At 34.4% G+C, this 17875-nt stretch overlaps 2 protein-coding genes across 2 annotated transcripts; both read left to right on the plus strand.

The window, feature by feature from the left end:
* Window positions 1–7219: 7219 nt before the first annotated feature.
* On the plus strand, window positions 7220–10468 carry LOC149475748 (zinc finger BED domain-containing protein 5-like). The gene is made up of 3 exons (XM_089712811.1): window positions 7220–7885; window positions 8425–8909; window positions 8990–10468. Exons 1-3 carry the CDS (start codon window positions 7756–7758, stop codon window positions 10376–10378), a joined length of 2004 nt encoding a protein of 667 aa, XP_089568937.1. The 5' UTR covers window positions 7220–7755; the 3' UTR covers window positions 10379–10468.
* Window positions 10469–17029: 6561 nt separating this feature from the next.
* LOC149475749 (uncharacterized) lies at window positions 17030–17401 on the plus strand. The gene has a single exon (XM_089712492.1). It carries the CDS (start codon window positions 17030–17032, stop codon window positions 17399–17401), a length of 372 nt encoding a protein of 123 aa, XP_089568618.1.
* Window positions 17402–17875: the final 474 nt, after the last annotated feature.

Consider the following 17875-nt stretch of genomic DNA (forward strand, 5'->3'; position numbering starts at 1 on the left):
TAGCGATTTCATAAATATGTGCATTCCAGAGGCAGTGTCTGTATGTCTGGGAATGACTCTGCAACGTCCATTTGTATTTGTGCAATTGCAAAATCAATCAATATGTGAAACAGTACAATCACTCATATTTATTGGCGTAAATGTGGACGGTGTCATCGAGTTCCCAACTAGTTATGGTACAGTAAAATTCCAACATTGTTATAAGCCTACTGTAGCAATAACCGCACTAATGCTTAGCACCCCTTTTGCTGTTGTAAAAGTATTAATTAAAATAGTTGCGAGAGGGGACAGGTGTGAGTGTGTTATGCTAGGACAAAATCTACCAGAAGATGCGGTATCAAAAATTTTAGACGTATTGAGTGAAGTCCACGCAGTATTCAAAGATATACATTGCACTTATGACTTGAATCTTGAGGATGGCAAAGAGTTGAAAGAAAGAAAGAAAGAAAATAAATTTATAGCAAAAAAACACAGCCAACGACATAACAAAATTTAACTTAAGATTAGCAAACGGATAAGCCTTAGCAAAATGCTGCACAAAAAACAGCGCTGATTTTCAGGCTGCACCGGCGGTTGAGGTCCGTATTAATATTAAAAAAAAATAAATTAAGCGTATCTACTTAAAATAAATACATAATGAAGTATATTAATATTAATAATAAATAAATATAATAAATATATGCATATATAATTTATGTTAGGGCAGAATATATTATACGTCATATATATATCCTTATATCCTTCTTTATGTCCTTCTTGACATTCAAAAGAAAATTAAAAGACATTCTGTTACAAAAGCAAATCGAAGACTGGCGCGCCGTAACCCAATAGCTTCCTTTCTATTGATCTTGGGGTGATGATATACCTATGGCCTATGAGAACGGTATTCAATGTACTGTTTTAAATTTCCTGCGATTTATATGCATTATTGTGTATATATATATATATATATATATATATATATATATATATATATATATATATATATATATAACGGGTCCGCCAAATAACATTTTTTTTTTAAATGCCATTAAAAAAAAAAAACTACTAAATATTTTTTCAAATTTCTTTTTTTATTTGAAAGTACAATCCTTCCGGTTAATGATGGAAAATAATTTCATTCAAATGGCTGCCTCGGCTGGCCATGCAGTAGCCTACACGATCGGTCCAATTTTTGAGTACATTATCGATTGTGTGCAGCTGTATTTCACCAATGGCTTCACGAATATTGTCTTTTAAAGCGTCAATTGTCTCTGGCTTGTCGGCGTAACACTTATCTTTGACGGCACCCCACAAATAATAGTCCAACGGTGGAAATGTCTAATTGTTGAGAACGACGGTGAACTGATGTTGATGGCGTTTCACGCACACTATCGGCCACAGCAGCAATATTCTCGGGTGTACGCACTGTTTTTGGCTTTTCACGCGTTGGTTTATCGATGAGGATGCCAGTTTCTTTCACTTTTTTCACAAGGTAACGAACATACGGAGCTGACGGTGCTTCATTTCTTCTAAAATCCGTACGCAATTTTCGCACACATTCTGCAACATTACCATGATTTTCAAAGTAATGTCGCAATATTTCCCAGCGTTGTTCAAGCGTATACACAACCATATTCGTTCAGCGGAAGGATAAAACTAATTATCTGTAAAATTAGACATGAGCTAAGTGTTGCCATTCACGAAATAAGCACTAGTTGAAAAAAAAAAAGTTAGATGGCGGACCCTGTATATATATATATAATGTCAAGAAGGATATAAGTTCTATAAACCAAACTTAGACCTTAAGAATATTACAACATGCTACGCCATAAAGAGAGCGTTATTCAAAGGCGCTACCTTCTTCTTAAATATATCAAAAGAAAAATTTAGCGAAAATATAGTAGAGTATAGTAGAGTTAGAAAACCATTCAAAATTATTAAAACAACTCTCCAATTTATGTCATAGATCTAAGCGTACATTATTTGTTATATGGAGGGAAGGTGAGATAGACATGTATAAGTTCCAAGGGAATAAATATTTTTCTACTTTAGACTTAACTTCGGGATTTACGTGCAAATTTTGTTAGTGTAGTTATAAGTTTTTATGAGGAAAATATATGATTATTTATTTATTAGGTATACCTACTCGGCAGCCGCGATACACGCGACATGCGCTACACAGACCAAACAGTTTGAGACGATGTAATAAAAGTTTCACTTTAAAAGTTAGAAGTTTTTTAGGATTAATAGATTATTATCGAAAGTTTATTCCTAATGTAAGTAAAATAGCTAAACCTTTAACGGGTGCGACTAAAAAGAACGCGATTATTGATATTAATAATAATAAATATAAATAAGCTTTTGAGTCGTATAGACATTCATTAATGAATGCTCCGATTTTAGCATTCCCTGATTTAAATAAAACGATTGTTTTTACAGATGCATCGGACATAGCTCTAGGTGCAGTATTAAGTCAGGAAAATCATCCGATAGCGTATGCGTCGTGAATTTTAAGTGAAACGGAGAGAAAATATAATACTACTGAAAAAGAATTGTTAGTATAATATTATGGGCTGTTAACCAATTCAGACCCTATATTTATGATAGAAAATTTATTTTAAGAATGGATCATGAAGCGTTAATATGGTTGTCTAAACTAAAAGAGCCAAATCAAAGACTATCGAGATGGAAACTTAAATTACAAGATTACGATTATAAAATTGAGCACGTCAAAAGTAAAGAGAATTACGTATGCTGAATACAAATAAACTACACAAGTGTCTACACTTGTGTGGTTTATTTGTATTCTACTTAAAGAATCTATTCTTTTGCCGCGCATTGTGGCGAGGAATTATCGTTTATCTTATACTGATTTAAAATTGGAAGTGTTGAGCATCACGGTGACGGTTATGGCAGTCATCCTTTTAGTGTTTTGCGCTATATTAATATACAAAGTTTGTATTATACGTGCAAGGAAAATGTTAAGGAAGGAATTAAATTGTAGTCAAGGTACAGATTTAAGTGTTTTGTCACAGCATAGACCCAAATGTTAATGTTTGTTAATTTTTCTTTTTTTGGTATTTGTCATTTATGTGAAACATTTTTTTTTAAGAAGGGGGGTGTATGTAGTGTGTTATTATTCGCAGTAATTGAATATTGTAAATTCAGCGATTTTTGTGGCGCGGCGAATGGCGACACTCCTGCGAGAGTCAGTCGCCTGCCACTCGCCTACCTAAGTTAACGTGTAATAAAGTAGTTCAGCATATCCGGTATTTAATTTGAAGACCCCAGCCTCTGTACACTAAAGATCGTTGAGCAATACAATACACTCTTGTCAACAAGGTAGCGATACAGGAATTCCAATCATTGATAGTATCAATAGTAGATATATTAAACCATTAATAGAAATAGATGATAAAGAGGAACAATTTAATTTAATTAAAGAATGTCACTTAAATAATAGACATGCAGGTTGCAGATGCAATTGCGTGAAAAGTATTATTGGGAAAATATGAGGAAAAATATTAAGAAATATTTATTAAATTGTGAATTATGTAGGAACGAAAAGTATAATAGACATCCAAATAATACATAATATTCTGAGACAGACACTCCACATGAACCGATGTGAGTATAGCATATTGATTTTATGTCTTCAGAAAGACAGTGGTATCTTACGATTATAGATAAGTTTTCGAAATATGCTATTGTTAAACCCGTAGATAAAAGTAGAGTATATGATGTGTTATACTAAATATTTGCATTGATAAATCCACCTAATAAATCAATCTTTTCAAGACAGATTTCAGAGTTTAAAAAAGTGAAACCTCTGTTGGACATATTCAGCAATCCTTTCACGATTTCAGTTGAAAATGCGCCCGAGTCAATGCAGATAGAAATATCGATATTCAAAACGACCAAGATTTACACAACAAATTCAACGAAGGAGACTTGCTGAACTTTTACCGCTGCATTGATAAAAATATGTACAAAGAGTTGCGCATAAACGCTCTGAAATGTGCTTATTTGGTTCTACCTATACATATTTGTGGGAATAGGATAAATTAAGATTGTATTTCATAACTACTTTTATTTTTAGTCTGTGTTTTTCTATTTAGAATCTGTGGATATGTTATCTGTAGACTGTAGAACGATGGTTATCTATGACAGATTACTGTGTGTTTTTTGGTACTAAGAAATGGAGGATTGTTGAATGTATTTTTTATAACCGGTGTCTAAGGGAAATAAATTGATTGGGCTAATTTTGGCGTTTTAATTCACACCATCCCCACATATATGTGAACAAACCTTTTCGATATTAAATAATAATAAAACAAAAAATCGAAAACGCCTTGCAAACGAAAGTTTGGAAGCAGGTTTCGTTTTACGTTGCTCAGGGCCGGATCTACCCATGGGCTTTATGGGCTGCAGCCCATGGCCCTCATACCCCGATAAAAACAATAGGCGATAATTTGAAAAAAAACCTCGGAGGTCCTCAATAAATCTACAAAGTTTGAACGAAATCTGGCCGTTTAAAGTGGGTCAAAATCGCGCCCATAGAAGTCGGTTACAAACATACAGGTGAAGCTTATATAAAAAACGTGTAATAAAAGAAAACACAGAACTGAAGATGCATTATTAGGCATAGAGCGAACAAAGCGGTTAAATCCGGCGGACCAGCATTACGGCAACGTCACAAGTGAGCCTGATATGCCGATGGATGAATTCATTGCCAATCAAAAGGAAAAAAAGACACATGCAGAGATATTGGCCCTGGAAAGAGAAACTATTGACCAATCGAACTCCGATCCGACTAATCTTGGAACGTAAAAAAGAATCATTGCTTCAATGATTGGACAAATTTGTAAAATGAAGCCTACAACTCCTTGCACATCAATAATAAAAACAATGCTTTATTCGACATTTGCAGGGAATGAATCGACAAGATATGGAAAGTCAAATGAATTAACTGCCATCAAAGAATTTGCAAACCAGCTAAACATGACTATAGCTCCTTGCGGATCATTTGTTGATGAAGACTATTGTTTCCTTCGTGCAAGTCCAGATGGTTTGATAGGAGATGATGGAATTGTTGAATAAAAAAATGTCCATCGTCGGCTTCTGCACTGACGCCACTAGAAGCAATAAGAAGTAAAAAAGGTGTCTTCTGTACAGAAGATGAAGATGGCATAAAATTGAAAAGAAACCACAATTACTTTTACCAAGTCCAATCCCAAATAAAAATTGCAAAGAAGAACTATTGTTACTTCGTTCCCTCGACACCAAAGGGATTGTTGTAATATGAAAAATCCAACCTTTTGGTCAAATGATACAATTTGAAAACTTACGCAGTTTTATTTCAAATGCGTTCCTCCAGAAATAATTAATCTAGATAAAGACGGTGAGCTAAGCTATTTAACAAAAAATTTGGGAAAAAATTAAATAACATAAATATGACATGGTTGGGTTGTCCTGTGCATAATGATTTATTGAAAAAAATATTTTGCAAAAATATAATTGCAAGTGCACCTATAGAGAAATGCTCATATACGCGGCCGATCACGCAAGTGGGCGTCCAAATCCTATCCTTAGAATAAAAAAAAAAACTGCTGACAAGGACGCGATAGAGCGTAATACAATATTACAAAGCAAATGGCTAGAAGTTCGGAAAAAATCTTATTAGTGCCTCTAATTTTGGCCCTATTTGCAAAAGACAAGTATCAAAAGACACCGCACCGCTGGTAAAAAATATATTATATAAAAAAATAATTGGGCATTTTGCATCAATTGCTTATGGTATTGAAAATGAGCAGCAAACATTGCACAAGATACAAAAACAAGAAAACGTGTCTATTAAGCCCTGTGGACTGTTTAAAGATAAAGATTTCCCATTCATTGGTGCTACGCCAGATGGGCTCATTGGAAATTACATTCTAGTAGACGTTAAATTTCCTTTTTCAGCATCAACAATTGGCATGAAAAAAGCAACTGAAGAAAATAAAATCCAAATATTAAAATTTAATAAAAACAACGCGTTCTGCAACACTTTGAAAAATAGTGATTCGTTCTACCAAATCCGACAGCAATATCTACTTGGTATTTGGGCCGGAGAAAAAGAGCCAGTCCACATCGAAGTAATTGTATGTAGTACAGTTTCACCATAAATGCCTACTTCCTGAAACCGTGAATCCCAGACATACGCGTGGTATGGGCTTAAGAAATCTGACACTTGAAGAAAACAAATCATTTGATAATAAGGAAAATGAAAAACAGTCCTGGTTTATTTATATTGTATGTATACCCTTCTACGTCGCCAAGCTGTAAATTATTTAATAACGAGATAGAAACAGCGTCAGATGTAAAATATAACAAAAGACGACCCGGATATTTTCTGCTCGTCCCCAGTCATAGAAACAAAGAATTTCGATTCGTCTGCAGAATTGAAGAACTGTCATTTAATAAACTTGTAGTAAAAGGATTTAAATCTAAGAAAAAGAAAAATATATATTATAGGGCCATAAATAATGATATTTCTGGACAATGAAGACATTATTGAACATCTAGACAAACCTAAAATAGAAGGGAATTAGCTAGAATCGAATCGAAAACGCTCTTCACAACATAGCCATGCTGCATAATGTAACAATCGAACAAAAATATTTGGAACTAGGCCACACACAAATGGAGGTAGACAGTATGCACGCAATGATTGAAAAAAAAACTAAAAAATCAAGTCATTTATGTTCCAGCTGAGTACATTACAATTTGTAAGAATGGAAAGAAAACAAAACCGTATTCAGTTGAATACCTAAGCTATTCTTACTTCAAAAATTAAAAAAAAGTACAATTCTAAAACTCCATAAGACCAGGAAAAGTGAAGGGAGACCCTAAGCTATATAAATTAGTTCAATACATTAAATTAATTACTATTACCACTACATTGGATCGATACATTAAGTTCTGTTTCTATTTTTCAGGTAACCGACATTCGAGCTCTTAAGTATGCACCTTCTGGAGAATTTTTTTATAAACTTTAACTAACCGATGAATATAAATTGCTCAACCAACGCAGGAATGTCCGAATAAATAACATTCCTTGCCATAATTTACCTAACCTATATAATGAACGCAGGAAAATTACAAAAAAAAGTTCTTAGATTTACAGCAACTAAAACTTGAATAAAGAATTCAAAGCCAAGATATCTTCCGAATATCGTAGTCAGGCTCATGCTCCGTCTACTGAGTTCACTGTTGCCAGATCTCCCGATTTTCCGGGAGTTCTCCCGATTTTAGTAAAATCCTCCCGACATCCCGGATGCTCAATCAAACCTCCCGATTTTTATTTACTGTTCCACAGCTTGAAGTCCAGTTACTAAAAACACTGCGATGCACTGCGTCTACTGCGTGAAACGAATCACCAAACCACCGAACGAATCATAAAAGTAATAAGTTTGTACAGTATGTAGTGTAAAGTATGCCTTCATGGAATGGAATAAAGTTGAATATTAAACAGCAAGACTTTGGGACACCAGACTAACCGGGTTTTCTAATTATTATACGACCAAATTAGGAGACATAGTTCAGTCTAGTAATTTTAAGGATAAGTAAGGTATTTAAATGAACAGTATTAGATTGCTTCGTTGTTACCAGAGATAAACATGTTGTTACTTGTGAGCACTTTGTGAAGTGAGAAAAGTTTTGTTTGTTTCTAAGTATCATCATTTTAAAGTGTTAATTATATAAGTTTTAAAGCTGTAATTGTCAGAACTTAGAATGTCTAGTTCTGAGAATGATCAAGAGGTGCAAAATACACCCCCAAAGAAAAAGAAGTACAGTGTCAGCTATAAACCGGATTGGGAAAAAGATGATCTGTTTGAGGGATGGTTATCAAAAAGTAATAAAGGTAAGGGTCAAAGGGGACTTAAATAATAATAAAAGCCTTACTTAGTTACTCAATGATAAAAACTTATTGAATACAAAAAACCCATTTCATTCGTTATTCAGGAAACCTCCTGGATTTGTATGCATACACATGTAAATAGTTCGTGTGTAGTGCAGTAATCAATTTGTAATTTTGACATTTTGTTTTGTAGTTCCACAACACCACACAAAAGTACTGACGTGTTGAACTAATTTGAACTCTAAATTCACAGTTCAAATGATTATTTTTGGACTATGCAGACTACATTTTTTTCTGCGTTCTATTCTGCAAAGTTATTGACTTTGATCCAAGAAAGTCATTGAGGCTTTATGGTCTATGATATTTTTGTTTTTTTTAGTACTGTTTGCACAGTTGGTTTTTAAGACTCATCATCTATAAGGCGGCCTATAAAAGTTGCCAGTTTAAAAAAGTATTCTTAAAGTACGGCAGTATTTTCGTCTTGAGAAATTAACGCATTTTTGTTGCAATATTTAGGCTACATTAAAAAATATTCTTTTCAGGTCCAGATTTTGCTTATTGTAAAGTGTGCTCTTGCGATATAAATATAACGAGAGGGGGTAAAAATGATATTAAAAGACACAAAGAGACAAAAAAACATGAAAGCAATAAGCTGAAAATTCGAGGTCAACAGAGTCTAGACCAGATGTTTACAAAAAAATCTACATCGTTAGAAAAACTAGTCAAACAGTCAGAAATTAGAATCGCCGCATTCATAGTTGAACATAATATTCCGATCAATGTCATGGAACATTTCCCAGATTTAATAAGAGCAGTATGCCCAGATTCTGAAGTCGCAAAAAGGATTACCTGTGGACGTACTAAAACAACAAAAATTATTTCGGAGGTGTTGGGAAGAAGTGACGTTGACACCATGGTTGAAGCCATGCAGACAAATAAATTTTCGTTAACAGCTGATGAAAGTACTGATAAAAGTACAAAAAAGCATTTAGCAGTAATTGTGAGGATCGCTCGAAATAATCTGAAGGTAAATATTATGTTTATAATGTAAAGTTTTCATTTTAAATATGTTACCTTTTATACTTTTTAAACCCTATTCTTTTTCAGGTGGAAGATTTTTTCTTTGAAATATTTGAAATTCTTGAAGGTAACGCCGAAAAATTGCATGAAATAATTACAAAAAAAATGACCGATTTGAGGATTCCATATAAAAAAAATATGATAGGGCTGGCCGCAGATGGTGCCAACGTAATGATGGGAAAAAACAATTCTCTTGCTACGAAGTTCAAACAAGACATACCACACCTTTTCGTTATGAAATGTGTATGCCATTCTGTACATCTTGTAGCGTCTAACGCTTGCTTAAAATTGCCTCGAGAACCCGAAGATCTAGCACGGGATGTGTATAACTATTTGAATGGTAGCCCAAAACGTACCGGCTTATTGAAACAATTCCAAGATTTTTTGGAACTAAAACCACACAAATTACTGCAACCTTCTCAAACAAGATGGCTCTCTTTAGAGGCAGTAGTAAAGAGGCTACTAGAACAATACGAAGCCTTAAAGTTGTACTTTAGGGACGCTATTTTCAGTGACCGTATTAAAGCTGCAGAAAACATATTGAGAATGCTAGAAAACCCAGTGAACAAGCTGTATCTGCAATTTATGGCGTATGCCTTAGGAATATTCAACGAACTAAACAGAACCATGCAATCAGAAAATACGAATGTACACATAATTTACAACAGGGTCATGACCGTAATCTACACAATTTTGGGATGTTATGTGAAAGATGAATACATTTCAAGAAATGATCACAAAAACATCGACTATAAAAATCCCAGAAAGTACATGGATATAAAAGATTGGTATTTAGGCGCTGAAGTAGGGGCGACATTATCTTCACCAACATTAACAATCAGTCCCGAAGAAATAAAACAATTCAAGTTCCGCTGTTTGGAGTTTTACATTGAGGCAATTAAACAACTATTACAGCGATTTCCGTTTGAAGATGATATGGAAATTTTGAAAAAAATGGAGTTTATGGATCCAAAAATAGTTTGTAGTGGCAAAATACTATCCATCGCCGACATATTGGGAAGGTTCCCAAATATAGCACCTTCAAATATTATCCAACAGATTGACACCGAATGGCGGCTTCTTCGGAATACGAAGTTAAACACGGAAGATGAAAATTTAGAAGTAGGAGCTTTCTGGAAAAAGATAGCCCAGATGCATTTGGGTGATGGCAGCAAAATGTTTCCAAATTTAACTTCGACAGTTTTGAGTTTTATGTGCTTGCCACACTCAAGTGCATCTGTGGAAAGGCTGTTTTCCCAAATAAATTTAACCAAGACAAAGTTACGTAATAAGCTGTCTACCCCGGTTATATCGGGAGTCCTTCATACAAAAAATTTATTAAAAAATAATTGTAATTGCTTTAATTTTGAAATTAATGACAAAATTTTACAAAAACATAATAAAGATATATATTAAAAAATCTCCCGATAATTTTTGTAATTTTACCCTAAGACTCCCGGATTTTTATAGGTATGCCTCCCGGAAAATAAAATTTGGATCTGGCAACACTGACTGAGTTACAACAACAATCACCTATGTCTAATACATTAACGAATTCTAATTTTACTTTATATTATCAAGAACTGTTTAGCGATGGTGACACAGTATAAATGCGTGCGTATCAACAAAAAAGAAAACATTAATCATCAAAATCTCTATCGGATCTGTTTAAGAGTAGCAATAAATACTTATTAAAATACTGTGTTTATTTATATACGATATGGAAAGCAAAGCACAGGCGAATATAGCAAAAGTATCCGCGCTAAGAGCCACCTACCACGCATTTTATTGGCAGAATGCAAACGTAGCAAGACCCACGCTTTCTGAACCCATAGACTCTAGCTGAAAGGTTGAGGACAAAAAACTGTTGCCAATTACTTCATCAGTAAAGTCAGTTTATCGAAGTGATATTATCATGACAATGTAAACATGAATTAAGAGATTAGATTAAGATTTGAGATTAAGATTTGAGAATTTTGTTTTTTGAAAAAAACAAAATTCTCTCAAATATGCAATTTGGATTTCGAAACGGTAGTTCCACGACATTAGCTTGCTTTAATATGACGAAACTTATAATGGACAGTCTTAATGACAAAATACCCATTAATGCCCTATTGCTTGATATGTCTAAGGCATTTGACAACGTAAATCATAGCAAGTTACTCTATAAACTTTATAATTATGGTATAAGAGGAAAAGCATATGACTTAATGGATTCGTACCTGAGTGATAGACAACAATGCACTGAAATTACGAAAATTGATGGAAATTTGAAACGCACTTACTGCTCTAAGTACAGAAACATTGAACGAGGTGTGCCTCAAGGCAGTATAATAGGTCCATTTTTATTTTTGACGTATATCAATGACCTGCCAATGTATCTCGACTGTCCATGTGTTTTGTATGCGGACGATACGACTATTTTTGTGCAGTGTACCAATGTTAATACATACGAAACAGAAATAAACAATATACTTCAAAAAACAATACATTGGTTACAATCCAATAATCTTCAAGTAAATTTACAAAAAACAAATTTTATTCAGTTCTGCCCGTATAATGGAATAACTCATAACCTAACAGTAAAATACAAAGAACATATAATACAAGAAGTCGAAACAGCTAAATTTCTTGGGGTAATTTATGATAAACACTGTAACTGGAAGTCGCATATTGATATGGTCTGCACGAAGCTTGATAGATTTGTTTATGTAATAAGGCGATTAAGACAGACGATATCAAGGGAAGCAGCGATAACGGCCTACTACGGCTATGTATCATCAGTCTTGTCATATGGTATTATAATTTGGGGCAATTCGGTTGAGTTTGACAGAGCATTTAAATTACAAAAAAAGTGCATAAGAGCTATTTGTGATGTTGGGCCTACTGTGAGTTGTAGGGAACTTTTTAAAAACTTGAGAATCCTGCCTCTTGCATGTATACAGGGTTACAGGAAAAGTCGATGTAGATCCGTTAAGGGCACATAGTACACATCATTTCTGAATGATTTCACTACGGAACCCCCCATCCTAAACTTAACCGTTTTCGAGATATTCGAGTTTTAATTTTTTTTATGAAAATGCCCAATTTTTCGGCTATTCAATTGAATATTTTGAATTTTTTTGACTCTTATGATTATTTTTTTGGTTTTTTACATGAAGAATGAGATGCTTAATTACCTCAATGACTAAAATTGCACGTAAGTTAACTAAATAGGTCATGGTAGACGATTGAAACTTTAGAAAATAAGTACAAATTATAAAAAAATATTTTTCTTTTCTGGATATCTCAAAAAATTATTATGGCACTTGCTCTGCAGATGTGCTTAAAAACATCTACATTTTATCAGCTATCCAACGAGGTATAACACTCTAGGGTATTTATTAACCTCAAAGGTGAAACTTAGTTTCTAAGGCTACATGGCAGTCAGAATAAATAGCCCTTATTTAATCTAATTAATTTGACTTAAGTTCAGCATCATCATTTCAGCCTACTTGCTTCCACTATTGAACATAGGCCTCCCTCGGCTAGGTACAACCTTCATGCATCCATCGATTAAGTTAATTTTCTTCTTATGTCGTTAGCAGCATTAATTATCCTTTCTTTGAGAACTTCCACTGACGATATGGGGTTGGGCTCACTGTAAACGAGGCTCTTCATGTGCCCACATACATAAAAATCAATGGGGGTCAGGTCGGGACATCTGGGTGGCCAGGGTAAAGGCCCACCTCGTCCAATCCATTTGTTAGGATAGTTAGTGTCCAACCATTCCCTAACGCTTCTTCTGAAATGAGCAGGGCAGCCATCATGTTGAAACCACATGTCCCGCAGTAATTGTAATTGGAGATCATTAGTAGGTCACTTAAGTCACACACATAAGTCGTGTGGGGATCCGAAAGCACAATATTTCGCATCTACCATGGACGAATCGCATGAGCAGACTAAAATGGATGGCAAGCAAACAAACGACCAAATACAAAACAATGGGCATGTTGTATCCCCAAACTTGTTTTTGCACATTATTTTTCTCACTCTCATCTGCATAAATCGTAAGTTGTCGCGCTCACACGCACCGGATTAACTTGAAGGATAATAGCCGAGGGACCCGTTAGACCTACTACCTGAACCTTTTCAACTATGTTTTTTTCTATGAGTTTAAATACAACCCTAGGTTGTTATACCTCGTTGGATAGCTGATAAAATGTAGATGTTTTTAAGCACATCTGCAGAGCAAGTGCCATAATTATTTTTTGAGATATCCAGAAAAGAAAAATATTCTTTTATAATTTGTACTTATTTTCTAAATTTTCGATCGTCTACCATGACCTATTTAGTTAACTTACGTGCAATTTTAGTCATTGAGGTAATTTAGCTTCTTATTCTTCATGTAAAAAACCAAAAAAATAATCATAAGAGTCAAAAAATTTCAAAATATTCAATTGAATAGCCGAAAAATTGGGCATTTTCATAAAAAAAATTAAAACTCGAATATCTCGAAAACGGTAAAATTTAGGATGGGGGGTCCCGTAGTGAAATCATTCAGAAATTATGTGTACTACATGCCCTTAACGGATCTACATCGACTTTTCCTGTAACCCTGTATATATCAAAGAAATTTGTATTTTCATAAAAAAAAATCCTCAATATTTTAAACTTAATAAAGAAATTGGAAAATTAACAAGATATCCAAACAAATTGTTTTTACCGAGGCCTAAATTAACTTTGTACAAAAAAAATGTTCCTTACATAGGTATTCAGATATTTAATAAAATTCCAAAAGACCTGCAAGGGGTTCCTCTTCCAGGATTTAAAAATAAATTAATTAAATACTTGTTAGAGAATTGTTTTTACAACTTAAATGAATTTCTGTATAATATGAAAAATGTATAAATAATATAAAATAATGATTTTGATATTTGATTGACTGTATGACTATGATTTATGTATAAAACTAATTTTAACTGACAATACTCCTGACTCGTATTATTAAATTGTAACTAACTTATCATTCTCATTCATTTTGTGAATTAATAATAATTATTGTATGCTATGTAACTATAGTAAAAACATGAATGTTCCTTAATTTTCATCTTAATATCTTTGTATGTACCATGTTTTTATGCAATAAATGATTTATTTATTTATTTATTTATTTATTTAAAGCTGGTTGCCGTTCATCCCGTTGTGTATGTAGTGACATGAAACAAAAGTGCTTGGAAGGGATATGCCACGTCCGATACAAATGTTTTAACCAGTCTTATTATGTAGAAGATATTGATCAAAATAATGACGATGATAATAATTAGATAAAAACGTTTTTTATTAAATTTTAGCCTTGTATTGAATTTACTAAAAACCATTATTATTAATCTTGTAATTAATCTTAACTTAATCCAAGTAAAGTGCGCTGTCCTATGCTATTTATTATGCTGATCACATTAGAAAAAAACACTGAAAATACTATCTATGTAATACGTTTCTGCTCACATAGTTATCAGGAAATTAAAATAAATAAAATTGACGTAACTAACTACTTTTTATTCAGAATTATATTATTTTACACATCTTTCCGCCAGCGGCTTCGCCCGCATAGTCAAAGAAAAGAAACACACGCATAGTTCCAGTTTCCAGGGAATTTCCGGGATAAAACGAATACCTATAACCTATAACCTTCCTCATGTCTCAAGCTATCTCTGTTCCAAATTTGAAGTAAATCCATACAGTACTTTTTGAGTTTAGCCCGGACAGACATAAAGACAAACAGACAAAAATTCTAAAAACTATAATTTTGGCTTCGGTATTTATTGTAGATTCAATGTACAGTTTTAACTTTCCTACGATTCATACCAAAAAACCGGCCAAGTGCGAGTCGGGCTCGCGCACAAAGGGTTCCGTAGCAGCAAATATAATAAATTACAGTTAAATCAACCTATCTCAAAAACTATAAGAGATACTTTGATCAAACCAAAAATCGTTGAAAGAGTTAATTAGCATGCATCACCTCTATTTTTTTTAGAATTTTATACCCCGTAGTTATAAAAATAGAGGGGGGGGGACATACTTTTTACGACTTTGAGAGCTGATATCTCAAAAACCGTTCACTTTAAGAAAAATGTTTTTTAGAAAACTTTATATCATTTTAAAAGACCTTTCCATTGATACCCCACACGGGTATGTACATCGAAAAAAAAAATTTCATCCCTCAGTTACATGTATGGGGGGCCCCACCCCCAATTCTTTTTTTTACTATTTAGTGTCATATTTTTGTAGCGGTTCATACAACACATATTCCCATCAAATTTCATCACTGTAGTACTTATAGTTTCCGAGTAAATCGGCTGTGACAGACGGACAGACGGACAGACGGACAGACGGACATGACGAAACTATAAGGGTTCCGTTTTTGCCATTTTGGCTACGGAACCCTAAAAAGGGCTAATTTGGCGCTACCGACGCTCAATTAATAGGCTGTAGTTTCGTTGTTTACTGCTCGATTGTCTTTATTGAAGGTTCATTAGAAAGGTGATAAAAGTAGCTATAATTATGTTTTATAATAAGCTAAATTCTCATAATTCTAACGGTTACCGAGATTTTTACATTAAAAAAAATATATTTCATAAAATGTTCATTTTTGAAAATATATCAGTTGGTACTAGTTTTACATTAATGAATCTAAGGATTCAAATAATGTTTATTTAATTATCTTACAATTGACACCCTTTTTAAGTAAATCGGTCCAGTAGTTATCTAGATATACCGCACAATAGAACGGCCCGACGGCCACCTTTCGTCATAGCTCCCCCCTCCATACCCCTAGGAAGTGACAACCGCACTTTTTGTGTTCAGAAAAACATGCCGATTAAGTGGATATCAGTAGTCCGTATGACGGAGGTGAGTCCCACGGAAATGAATTTTATTTCAATTGGGGACTGTACTAATACAACAAAATTTCCCAAATAATATCCATTTATCCACTTACAAAAAATAAACTTAAAATAGTTTTGGAGGAATGGCTTCTTACTTTGAATTATGAGGATACAGAGGTTTTGCTAACTGTTAGGAGGTAATAAAGTGGTAGTAAAATATATTAAATTAAGTAGGTAGGTATATCTTATTATTTGTATTAGACTTAGTGAATGACTGGCTTTATGTATCCAGTCATTCGATCCCAAGACTCGTCGTTGGTCGTAGGGCTAAGTGTGAGTGTGATGGGAAAGTAATTTTAGTTAAAAAACATAATCATAATTGTATTGAATTTATTCTTAAAATAAACAAAACATTTGCTTTCTGGTCTGGTGGTTACAACTGTGGTATAATAGTGGTATATTCTTTGTAATTTTTTTTTCTTATTTCTAGTGTTATTTTGTTTTCTCTCAACAAATTATATATTGAAAATGTGTTCCAACGAAGTGAGGAGTGGGGGCCTGGTGACCTAAAATACAGGTAATTTTTATTACCTAGTTTAGGCAACAGTCTCACACTTATTTATATGTACTGAAAATGTGTAAACTTATTTATGTAACTGATGTGAAAAAATAAACTCTTTTTTATTTATTTAATATATTAATTGCCATGTCATCTGGCTATGAGATTGATGTGGAGAAATTCCGCACGTTTGCAACTGAAACTGCCAAATATTTTGTGCACAAGTACCCGTGGTATGATATGCCGCCCACTGTGCACAACTTTTTTATTCACGGGCCTGAAATAATAAAACATGCACTTTTGCCGATAGGGCAAATAACTGAAGAGGCCCAAGAAGCCCGTAATAAAGATTTTAAAAAATACAGAGAGCCCCATTCTCGACAGTGCAGTCGCGAAAAATCTAACGCAGACATTTTTAACCTCTTGCTGTTATCATCAGATCCAGTAATAACAAGTAAACGGAAACTACCAAAAAAAAGTTAACATCTCTTCCTCAAGAAGTTCTTTTAACTGCTCCAACAATGGAGCCAAGTGGCGATTCTATTGATAATGATAACCAAATCGATGATGAAAATCGACGATTATAGCGATGACAGTGATTAAATGTAAGATTTTAAATATAGGTATTTAGGGTACGTTTAGATGGCCTCCAGTTCGTCTCCCCCGACTGATAGGCGTCCGCGCTGGGCGCTTCGGAGCCTCGACAGGGATCTTCTGATCGAGGCCGCCATAGTGCAGTCGTGGATACCTACGCCGCAGGATGGCTCAGTTGAAGATGAAGCAGCATGGCTGGCAAACGCCATGATGCAGGTTTGCGATGCGTCTATGCCTAGAGCCCGCTCAACTCCGCGCAGACGTCGGATGTACTGGTGGTCTGCCGAAATCGCCCAGCTGCGCACTTCCTGTGTGGCTGCGAGGCGGGCGTACACTAGACACCGGCGCCGGAGATGGCGCGATGAGGAAGAGGAAACGCGATTATACACTGCAAAAAAAAAAGGGCCGTACACATGCTAACGCGCGTTTTATTGATACGCGCTTCGAACGCTGCACTAGCGCTCGACTGTTGTCAGCGCGCATCAACGTGCGCTTTGAGGTCATTGGTTTTCCATATTGCCGTTCAGTTGAGCGCGCGCTTTCGACGCAGATGGACGTATTTTAGGGTTCATCGGGTCATCAAGAAATCGTCCGAAATGGAAACCGAAGCTTTTAATATTGAATTATTTATAAACGAAATAGAGAAACGTCCTGCGATAGGGGACATGACAAGTAGCGATTATTCAGATAGGAATTTAAAGAGACGGGCTTGGGAAGAACTTTTATAAATGCCAGTTGCTGGTTGCGTATCGTGTATAAATAAAAAATTATATTACTCATTTTTATGGCATTCAAATAAGCATATTAAAATCCTAATTCAAGATTTTGTGAATCTCGTTATGTGGATTTAAAATTTGAAATATGTTAGTACAAAATAGGAAAATACCACTGTCA

This window comes from Colias philodice, chromosome 29 (assembly GCF_061535455.1).
Source record: "Colias philodice isolate Cphi_HAF_F1 chromosome 29, ilColPhil1 Martin Lab GWU primary, whole genome shotgun sequence".
Lineage (NCBI taxonomy): Eukaryota > Metazoa > Arthropoda > Insecta > Lepidoptera > Pieridae > Colias > Colias philodice.

Excerpts from the sequence above, each read along its gene's own strand:
- LOC149475748 (XM_089712811.1), top strand. The coding sequence starts at position 7,756 with ATGTCTAGTTCTGAGAATGATCAAGAGGTGCAAAATACACCCCCAAAG. Across the intron at positions 7,886-8,424 it reads GTTATCAAAAAGTAATAAAG|GTCCAGATTTTGCTTATTGT; the intron begins GTAAGGGTCAAA and ends TATTCTTTTCAG. Across the intron at positions 8,910-8,989 it reads TCGCTCGAAATAATCTGAAG|GTGGAAGATTTTTTCTTTGA; the intron begins GTAAATATTATG and ends ATTCTTTTTCAG.
- LOC149475749 (XM_089712492.1), top strand. The coding sequence starts at position 17,030 with ATGGCCTCCAGTTCGTCTCCCCCGACTGATAGGCGTCCGCGCTGGGCG.